At 48.4% G+C, this 11,004-nt stretch overlaps 1 protein-coding gene across 1 annotated transcript in view; it reads left to right on the forward strand.

Annotated features, from left to right (window-relative positions):
- Scml4 (Scm polycomb group protein like 4) overlaps nucleotides 1-10,619 on the forward strand; it is a 92,335-nt gene extending 81,716 nt beyond the window's left edge. The window contains exons 6-8 of the mRNA XM_005363582.2: nucleotides 298-582; nucleotides 5,677-5,822; nucleotides 7,234-10,619. Coding sequence (XP_005363639.1) covers nucleotides 298-582; nucleotides 5,677-5,822; nucleotides 7,234-7,359 — 557 coding nt within the window. The 3' untranslated portion in view covers nucleotides 7,360-10,619. The remainder of the gene's footprint in view (nucleotides 1-297; nucleotides 583-5,676; nucleotides 5,823-7,233) is intronic.
- Nucleotides 10,620-11,004: the final 385 nt, after the last annotated feature.

The raw sequence follows: 11,004 nt of genomic DNA on the forward strand, positions 1-11,004 counted from the left end.
CACACACACACACACACACACACACACTCACAAGCAGAACCATTGATTCTTTTCTTGTTGTTTATTTTCAAGTGATTGAGGGCCAAGATGGCCACTGTTCCTTCTAAACATGGAAGAACCCGTCTTTGGTTCCTCTCTGCTCCCAGTGCTCTCTGGACTATTCTGTGTTCGTTTCTCCTCTTTGCACAAGCTCACCGGTAACAGCAACTGTGTTGGAGCAGGGTTTGTCACGACTGCAGCTTGGGGGGCTCCCTGGATGGTCCTCTCATCTCTCTTCCCTGCATCCTTCCTTTGCAGCCCAGGCGGCCACTGCTGAAGAGTGTCTGGCCAACCCTGTGGGCATGGAGCGCTACAGCATGGATACCTCCTCCACGGCCTTTAGCCACCGGGGCTCCTTGGCCCACTCCTCCTCCCAGTACTACAAGAGACTGAACTCTGGAGACAGCCACCTTGGCGGAGGCCCCGCCACTACCACCAGCAGTCCCCGCACCAACCCTGTGCCCTTGGGAGGGCCATCGGCACCTGGGCTGAGGTTCCCGGCCTCCAGCCCCAAGAGGAATGAAGGAGAAGGAAACAGATGTGGTAACGTAACACAGGGCCTGGCTTCCTGGGGGCGGAATGGCTTCCACCCTTGCCCTGGAGACACAGCACGGGGTGGGAGATGGGCGGGGCGGGGGGAGGCGGTGAGAGGTGGGGAGGGGATTATAGTACAGTGATATGAACATGACTCTTCTGGAAACAAGAACTTTCCACAAGCTCCTTGGATTTTTGTCATTCCTGTAGGCAGTCAGTCTTAACTCTTTGATCATAAATGATGAAAATGGCATATTACGTAGGAATGATTAATAGATTACAACTTAGTTCAAGACACCAAGGGGTGGTTCTCCCTCTCAATGCAGGGCCCCTGATTCTGCATAGATTGTGGGCTAGCCTGGACTCTGCATAGCCTTAGACACACACCTGAGGCCTGCAGAGGTGTCAATGTCAGCAACCCGTGGTACACTGGGACAGGCGCTGCCTGACTTTGGACAGAGCATGCGCATCCTGCCACACACCTCTCCTGCGCTCCTGGGCACAGCTGTGGAAGATAGGGAGCTCTGGCTCCTGGCTCGTCCTGGCTCATCACTCGCTTGTTCCACGCCCCCACACTGTTAGCTAAAGTTTCCCCTGAATTATAAATGAGCAAAGACCAATTATCTGTGTGCTCGTGGGAATGCACAAGACAGAAAAATCCGCAGATGTGGTATCTGCACTTCGGAAGGGGCCGGGGGATTGCTTTTCAACACTGAGTCTGCCGGTGGTCTATTTTTCTGTTAACCATGAATTTGGCTTCAGGAGCAACAAGATTTAATTATGTACCCATTCACCAGTGGGTCTCACTTTTCACATCTCCACAACCCACAGGAAGCAGCCTGACCAAGCACTGCTTTCCGCAAGCGCTAGAGAACACAGCGGGTAGCGAGTGTTGCGCATGCTCTGTTCACACAGGAGCACGATTCATTCAATCCATCCTGGCTGATGGTTGATCTGTCACATCTTCCTACTCTGACTGAGTCGGACTGGACACATAAGTCTTTCTGACACTTTCCCAGTAGCTGGAGCAGGATGTGGTGGTGTGCTGATTTTTCTCTGTGAGTACAGACCTGCCCAGACTTTGCAAACCCATTGCTGGAAAGTTCCGTTTTCCTCCTCCAGCAAGACTTTATGTGCTTTGATGAGGAGCAACTCTTGAGCAGTGTCTTAGGTGACCTGATGTTCTGTCTTGTATTACTAAAAGGGCCCTCAGAAAGACTCCTAAGCTAGCCTGGCTGCTCTTCCACCATCCTGAAAAGCAGAGAAATCTGTCCACAGTTGGCACCAATCCTGAGCATGGAGAACATTTGCCTCAATGTCTGCTCTCTACAGCCTTCCCTGAGAGCACCCTCCTCAAAGACAGGAGCCCTCTGCTCAGCTGCAGACAGCGGCTGCTGTTTCTGACCTCGCTCATAGGACCTCAGGACAAGCGCAGGATCTTATCAGTGGGCTGGACTTCCCCTCCTTCCTGCCAAGTCTAGGAAATTAGATTTGACCTCTGCTCTCATCACTTCAGAATCATTCTCGGACTAAAGACTTGCTGCCTTTGTAGTCAGGACATCCATTACCATCCTGATTAACAGCCATGCTCCCGTGGGCGGGCCCTGAAGACAGATGTGATTCCTGTGATTCTTCAGCCCCATGTTGAGTGCAGATGTCTTTAAATGGAGAAGAAAAAATATCTTTCACTAATGTGCATCAGTATTGGAAGGCTCTGGAGAGCATTAACCGTTTCTCAGTGAGATGCCTGGTACCAAACCTCCTTATGGGACCCTTCCAGGTCCAAAGGTTAGAGGGGAAAAAAACGTCAAAGTAAATCCAGTTTTCAGCTAGCACAGATTCAGAAATGTGATGGTTTGCTTGTCTCAGTACATGAGTGCTAGGTACTTCTCAGGCTCAGCAAAAGAGGGAGGGGAAGCATGGAAGAAAACGGCTTCCTCTTAAGCCTCAGAGAAGGCACTGGCTTCTCCACTTCTGGAATTATCCTGTAGGGATACTGCTGTTTGTTCAGAATCCTGGCCTTTTTTCTAGCCTTGAAGTAGTGTCACGGATCACTTACACAAAGCTAGCATATTTCTGCAAAACATATCGATCCAGGTCACAGTCATCAAATCCACACTCCGAGTCTATTTATTGTCTGCACAGCTGTGGAGGGGTCAATGTAATATATGACCCTGTAATGAGAGGATTTGGGTTGTATCGTTCACCAAAAACCCCTCCCAAGACCAAGTCAGGGGAGCAAGTGCTTGGCACATGATTGTGAAATGAACATGGAGGATTCTCAGGGAATTAAAATCTAAAGGTTACAGAAAAGTACATGAGTGATGGTTCTGAAAGGATGTGGGAAGCATCCTAAGGGAAGAGAAATAAGAGCCCGAGGGCAGACGGGGAGGCAGGTGATAGTAAGAAAGATGGCCATGGTGTCCACAAGGGGCCTGATAATGGTCTCTGAGCTTCAGGTTCTGTCTGTCTGTCTCTGTGTATGTGTGTCTGTCTCTCTGTATGTGTGTGTCTGTCTATCTGTCTCTCTCTCTCTTTCTCTGTGTGTGTGTCTGTCTGTCTCTCTGTGTGTGTGTCTGTCTCTCTGTCTCTCTCTTTTCTCTCTCTCTGTGTCTGTCTCTCTGTCTCTCTCTCTTTTCTCTCTCTGTGTGTCTGTCTGTCTCTCTCTCTGTGTCTGTTTCTCTGTCTCTCTCTCTTTTCTCTCTCTCTGTGTCTGTCTGTCTGTCTCTCTGTCTCTCTCTATGTGTGTGTGTGTGTGTCTGTCTATCTCTCTCACTGTCTCTATCATTGTATTTGTGTGTATGTGTATGCATGTGGCTATGTCATGTACCCATACATTTGTGTGTGAATGACACTCTATGTGTGCCATTGTACGCATGCGGAGGTTCAAAGACAACCTTGGGTGTTAGGTCCTTGCCTTCCCACCTTGTCCAAGCCAGGGTCTCCTTGCTGCTTTTCTGCCATGTACACTAGGCCAGCTGCCTCACAGGCTTCCAGGGAGTCTTCTGGCCCCCATCTCTTCCTTTCTTTTAGGAGTCCTGGGACTACAGAAATTTTTGCTATGCATTTTACTTTTATGCCAGTTTTGGGGATTCAAACTCAGGTTCTCATGCTTGTATGGCAAGTGTTTTAGCCACTGAGCCACCTTCCCAGCTCCTAATCCCCGGGCTTTGATGGTTGATGGGATATCAGTGGGAAGGAGGAGGGTAAACAGGCAAGCAATAGGAAAGCGGGCCATAATCAGTGTGCCCAGGTGGATGTGTGGGTGTTCTGGGGAATACCTGAGAGAGGTTGACCAGAAGGCCTAGTGCTTGCTCAGTTCAGTACCCATAACCAGCCTCTCTGACTAGAGAATGCTGCCATGATCTAAGATAAATTGTGGTCTAATCAAAGACAGGGAAGCCCCAGGGTTTATCTGTAGGTCCCCCAGCCCAAAGTCCTTCCTCGGCATCTAGGAAGGAAAAGTGCTACAGAATCACAGTACAGTCCTTGGCTTGGGCAATGGGGACTCAGAGGGACCTGAGTGGCAGCTGTCTACAGACACATCTTGATCTCAGTGACAGCCTGAGGCAGTCACTAGCCATGCTAGATAGAAAAGAGCAGAAGCAAAGAAACCCATGGGAAAATTGTTTCAGGGGATAGGTGTGTGGGTGTATTTCTTACTTTTCTCATTCCTGTGAACTAATAATTGACAAGAAATAGCTAAAGAGAGACAGGACCTATGTCAGCTCACAGTTTGGGAGTATAGCTCCATATAACACATTGGGCCTGGAAGCAGAAGTTGCATGAGGTGGGGCAGTGGAGTGTGCTCCGTTCTGGGTGGACCAGAAAGCAGAGCAGAGGGAATGCTGGTGCTGACCTGGATTCCATTGCTGTGATAAAACACCATGGCCTAAAGCAGCTTGGAGGGGGGGAAGAGTTTAACTCATTTCACAGCCCGTGGTCCATCATCCAGGATAATACTGACAGGCACGCAAGGCAGGAACCTGGAGAAAGAAACTGATACCGCAACCATGGAGAAGCGCTGCCCACTGGCTTACGTGGTCTGCTTTCTTATAGCACCGAGGACCACCAACCCAGGAGTGGCACTGCCCACAATGAGCCGGCTGGGCCCTCCTGCATCAACATCAATCAAGACAATGAACCACAGGCTTGTCTACAGCCTATCCGGTGGAAGCATGTTCTCAATTGAGGTCCCTTCTTCCAAAATGACTCTAGCAATCAAATTCACATAAAACTAGCCAGCACATTGGCTTTCTCCACCAGTCCCCAGTCAGTCTGAGACCCCAGCATCTGGGTGGAGCCACCCACATTCAGGGTGTGTCTTCCTTCCCTTCTCTCTGGAAATGCTTCCCAGAGGTGCGTCTCCTGGGTGGTTCTAAATTCAGTCATGCAGACAATACAGATTAGCCACACTGTTAGCAGTATGAGTTAACCAAAGATTCAGCAGGGAGGGCAGGGAGAAGGGCCAGCAGGAGAGGCATCCTCCTAAGGACTCAGAAGAACCCAGCACTGGGGACAAATGAAGCAGTGGGGTAACATCGTCTTCCTCTGAGAGCAGATATAGACGAACCCTCCAGGATTGCTGGAGGTAAAGTGACAGATTAGCCATTCTGCAAAGTCCAAAACTGAAGGCACCAACACATGGTCCCCTGCCATCTCCAGAAGACCCAGAGATGGCCCAGCATCGCTTGGTCCCGTAGTGGACAGAGGCCCATTTTACTAACACTTAGCTCTCAACTCACCCCAGTCACCAATACCTGGCTATAGCAGACCCGAGGACAGACCCCAGCAGACAGAGCCCTGGACAGAAGGTCTGGAAAACTTTATCTGAATCTGTTTGTGAGGGACAAAAGCTTTTCCAAAACTTCCCTCCCTGCACAGCACAGCACAGAGCAGCTGTTTTCCTATGCCCCTTGCTCCTTACTGAGCAGCCTCTGGTAGAATTCACAAGTCACAGGGTCACTCGGCCATGCTGTGGACTTCCGAGCACTAAAGACTCCTCCCAGGCCAGCTAGGGGTGCCTGTGCCAAGTAGGCAGCACCAGGTGAGCACTGAGTTTCACTGGCTCATGGTTCCCCCTTCTCTGCTCACTCCTTACAGCCTCGAGCCCCTCTCCAGAGGTGCAGGACACCAGGAGATCAAGCAGCAGAAACCCTTCTACCTGGACTGTGGAGGACGTGGTTCGGTTTGTGAAAGACGCTGACCCTCAGGCTCTGGGGCCTCACGTGGACCTCTTCAGAAAGCATGTATGGAAGTAGTGGGTCTGGAGGGAGGGCCAGGGAATGGGGTGCGTGGAAGGAGAGAGGAGTTCAGGATCCCCCAAATGCTGGCGATCGGTCTTGAGAGAACCAGAGATAAGAGACAGAGGCAGCCATGGGCTTATCAGAGCAGAGCAACCATCAGCTTTGTGTTTTTGAGGGATATTTTTCTCTTCTGTTCTCTTGGGCCTTGACTGCTTTTCTGCCCATCCATCCATCCACCTGTTCATCTACCCACCCACCCTCCATCTACCCATCCATCCCTCTACCCATCCATCTATCCAATCATCCACCCACCTACCTACCCACTCATCCCTGACCCATCCATCCATCTACCCATCCATCCATCTACCCGTCCATCTATCCACCCATCTACCCACCCAATCTGCATGCATCTGACAGTCATTTGTAGCACACCTGCAATACTCCAGGCAAACTGTGATTCAGCCTGTTCTTACTGCTTAGAGCGGTGGTTCTCAACCTTCCTACCGCTGTGACCCTTTAATATGGTTGTGACCCCAACCATAATATTATTTATTATGGTTCATAATATTTTTCATTCATAACTATAATTTTGCTACTGTTATGAATCATAATGTAAACATCTGTGTTTTCCAGTTCATCTTAGGCAACCCCTGTGAAAGGGTCATTTCCCCACAAGTTGAGAACCACTGGCTTTGAGGGTTAAATGAGAAAATACACATAAATTTACAGGAGGCCTCACTCATATAGTTAACCTTCTTATAAATGTTGAAATCATTTAGCTACTTCTGAAATATATAAGATGATAAGTGGGGAGAAAGGTAGGAATTAATGTTACTTGCTCAGCTTACTGTATTAATTTTGGATTGATGGTATAACAAATTGTACAAATTCAGGGCCTTAAGACAATGGGCTTTGTCTGTCTTCATTTTTGTGGGTCAGGTAGGAGCCTCGCCAGGGTTTCCACGGGCTGAGATCCAGGTGTTTGCAAAGATACAGTTTTGGATTTTAAGGGCAATCTGCTTGCCCTTCCCAGTTTCGTGATCCTTTTTAAAGCCAGGAGATCAGTCAGGGTCCCCTCGGGCCTGATCTGCCTGTGGATGGATTTAGTTGGATGACAAAAAATATCATCCATGGGATAGCAGGAATGTAGGTGGAGTTATTTCAGATTCCTTCAGTCGGGAGCAGTCGGGAATCTGAAAGGTACAAGGTAGCAAATGACTTCCGGGAGGAACAGGAAGAGGAGAGCATCACAGTCTGCTTTAGTTGTTCCCAGTGATTCTCCGGGAACCAAAAGCGCGTGCTCTCTCACCGACTCACCTGCCCTTAAGCTGCCTGCTTAGCACAGCTTGACCACAGCTGCCACTTGGCTGCTCTAACTGCCTCTGGGTTTTCTTTCCCCGACCCCGTCCCCCAGGAGATTGATGGCCATGCCTTGCTGTTGCTGAGGAGTGACATGGTCATGAAATACTTGGGACTGAAGCTGGGACCCACTCTCAAACTCTGCTATCACATCGAGAAGCTGAAGCAAGCTAAGTTCTGAAGTTCGCGGAGACGGAAGCAGAGTCCCAGACCTCAGCATTATCTTCTGCCTGACCTGCACCCAGCCAAAAGCAACATCCACAGAGACTTCGTCTTTTTTTATGAAATGTGTGCGTCTTTGCCTTTTCTAACATCCCAGATGGCCCCTTTCAAAGGCTCAACTGTATTATTGATTTGCCAGAAAAAAAAAATCACAGAAAGCCAATTACATCTAGTGTCCCTGAGATGCTGGTCACTCTTTATAGGTGCTATTTGTGTTGTGACAGAGTGGATAACTGAACGCTGTCACCCACGGTGTATCCCCGAGGGGGCCCTCAAAGTGTGAGAAGGACCTTGTCCTTGGAGGTGCTGTGGTGTGGCCCATGGCAGGAGCAACCTCTCCCTGTTCTGGGGACCAACCAGCAGGAGCCTCACTGGAGTCAGCTCTGGGGTGACTGCCCCCCGAGATGACTGCCTCGCCTTGCACTATCTGGAAAGCTTGAAGTTTTTTGCTCAAAGTGAGGAAAAGATGTTTTCTAGTCCCAGCTACTGAAGTCCTTCATTGCTCCACCAGAGGGCAGACTACTAATGAGATTTCAGCAGGCAGACGGCGGTGGCCTGCCCGTTCAAACTCAATGGCTGGGTTAGGGCTTCTGTAATCAAGACCTGGCCTGCACATGGAAAGGGACCAATTCCATAGCCAGCACCCCAGATTGCCACTTGAGAAGGAAGTGTGATCTGGAGAGTTCCAGATTCACTACTGACTGACTGACGAGGTACGAATTTGGACACAACTGTCTGCCTAAACAAAGATTTGAAGGCCCCTTCCTTCCCAGACTCTTGCTGAGGGCTGAGATGGTGGCGTGTGGAAGAATCTCGGTGACATTTCACTATGGGTACTTCTTGAAGAAAAAGAAGGGAAAGAAAACTGTCTCAAGAACGCATGAAATAGGAGAGCCCTGATTTCGGGTTACGTGGTTGCATTCTGTAGCTGAGTCTGTAGCTAATTTTTTCTAGACTTCAACAAATACACAGACGTGTTTTTATTGGGCTTAATTCAATTTACAAATAGGTTTTCACTTCTTTGCTGTGAAATAATGAGAAAAAAATTGATTTTCTACCCTTTGCAGCTGTGTCCAGAGAGGGACGGAGCCACGGTTTACTGGGCAGAAGGGTGACCTCTTTGCTGCTATTCTTTGCCATGTCCTTTCTTTTTCTTTTGTTTATTTGGACTAGAGAACTCCAGGGCACATCCTTTTTCTTAAAGGTGGATCTGGGGAGGGTGGGGGTCAAGAGTAACTTGGGGTCTGCCACGGCCACAGTGTGAATTGGAAAAGGCATCTCCCCGTGGGTTGCAGTCTAAGCGAGGTCTCAGCTGGCAAAGGACCTGGAGGAGCTTTGAGCCCTCAGCTCTCAGCCCAATGTCCTGCTCCAGAACAAGATAGGTATAGCTTCTTGGATGGAGCCACCTACTGTATGGATCAGCTAGCATGTAGGCAAAGACCACAGGAAAGATTCCCTGCTGTGCTACGGGGCCCACTTTGATGGTCCCTGTTTGAGGAAGTGTGGCAGGTCACTGCAAGAGCATTGCTACATATACAGCGGTGGTTGGACTTGAATTATGACTGAGAAGAAGATTGTCCCAGAACTTCCCACTAAATGGAAACTTGATCAGGTTTCGGAGGCGCTGGATGTTTGTTATTTTTAGTATGTGACAAAATGACCTTGAATCAGATCTTGGGGAGAATCTTTAAGATGTTAGAAGCAATGAGCAGACTGCCTTGTGAACTGATCGCTAGCACTAGGTGCTTGCCATTGCTCTGATGTTAGGTCCTTGTCTCAAAGAGTGGCAGATAATTCCTATCGACAGAATCGCTGCTGTGTGAAGGCAGGGAGATCTGGAAAAATCGCTCAGCTCAACCGTTTGTGCCCTGTCCCTGTAGACTCCTGGTACCTCTTCCAGGGACATGTAAGCTTCCCACATGTCCTGCTTACCCTTACCAGTGGCTCCCTGGTGTCCCCAAGTTAACATATGCCCAAACAAGTCAAAGAAACCTCAAGGAGCTTTTGAAGGAGAGTTAGGACCTGGTTCAAGTCTACCTGGGGACTGGAGCTGTGTCCCCACACAGGGACTCCCAGTCAGGTGCTGTCTTAGTTCACACAAAGCCTTAAATTAGCTCGACTGCAGAATCCCAGACATTTAAGGTTTGGCCAAGATTTTTAGAAATTAAGAAACCAAGAAGCAGTTTCATTATTCTTGGCATGAAGGCTGCAAGGCTGCAGAAGAACCAGTGGAACCAATTCTTCTTGCCTGTTTTTGCATGGAATCTAATTAGCTGACCACATCATTGTAGCAATGCTGCAATCATAATTAATTTTCATCCCTCTTGAAAACCTTGTCAAACAGGGCAGCTAAATAGCTTCTCAAATGTAAAACATGCCAGGCCATTTCCTCTAAGCAGACCTTAAAGGTCAGGCTGTGACGGTTACTTCTGGCCCAGATGGGAAGGACTTGAACTCACATTTGACAGATAGCACACTTGCTGTTCCATCTGCATAGCTTTGCTGCAGGTTGTGGTGAATAATGGTCAAATTTTGCATAACTCCAAATTAAAGAGTGTGCATGCTCCAAACATCTCCAATTACATTTGTCTGTTAAACACTTGGAGAAAAAAAAAAATCAAGAGATACTTCTGTTGCCTAAAGCATTTTAAATGTTTTATGAAACACATTATTCCCTTTGTGAAGATTTTAGATAAAAGACGTGGGGTGTGTGTGTGTGTGTGTGTGTGTGTGTGTGTGTGTGCGCGCGCGCGCACATCTCTTGATGCTGGAGCTGGAAAGTCTAAGGAAGTAGCTGGCAGTGTACCATGTTCTTAAATATCTTTCCAGCTTTGTCATGTGGAGACGAAGCCCAGTTTAGTCCTCCTCCTGGCTGTTACTAGGTGCTTCCTCTTACTGTAGCGGGGCCTGTCCTGTGGACAGCCAGATGACCAGAACAAGTCTGGTTTCTGGACTTGTTCCTCTCACGTGGCTGACATGCCATGCCAACCCTGAGGACCTGGATGCCCGAGGAGAGGGCACCCTGGGGAGCTGCAGGCTGAGAGCAGCTGCCTAAGGTCTCAATCGTGTCTACCAGGAAAGGCTCAGGCCTGCTCTCTCTTTTCAACAGAGTGTCAATGTCTTTTCTCTTTCAGTAGAAATGAAGGAACAGAGGACTCCTCAGACAAAACTGTGTTCAAATTAATAACTTGGGAAGAGATGCTGGACTCCTCAGATAAGAGTGTGTTCAAATTAATAACTCAGATAAGACTGTGTTCAAATTAATAATTAAGAGATGCTGGGCTGAGAGTTTGAGAAGCAACCAGAATACACAAAAGTAAACGTTTGGTAGGAAAACAATAAAAGTTGTGGTGACAACCCTGCCCATTACTGGGCCAGAACCTGTTTTTTCATATCTGCATGCTGTTACAGAATACTTCTTAACATTGAAACTGCTTAAATTAAAAAAAAAAAGATTCTTTTAGGAAAGTTTTGTTGAATCTTTGAAGAAAATTGGAAACACCCAATGTTCTATTTTAACATTGTCATCATCAGAAAGTCCCGAAGGGGGTTCTGCTCTCACCCCGAGGGAACAGAGAGGTCTTCCTACACATAACCAATGGGA

Source organism: Microtus ochrogaster, linkage group LG9 (genome assembly GCF_000317375.1).
Source record: "Microtus ochrogaster isolate Prairie Vole_2 linkage group LG9, MicOch1.0, whole genome shotgun sequence".
In the NCBI taxonomy this organism is placed as follows: Eukaryota; Metazoa; Chordata; class Mammalia; order Rodentia; family Cricetidae; genus Microtus; species Microtus ochrogaster.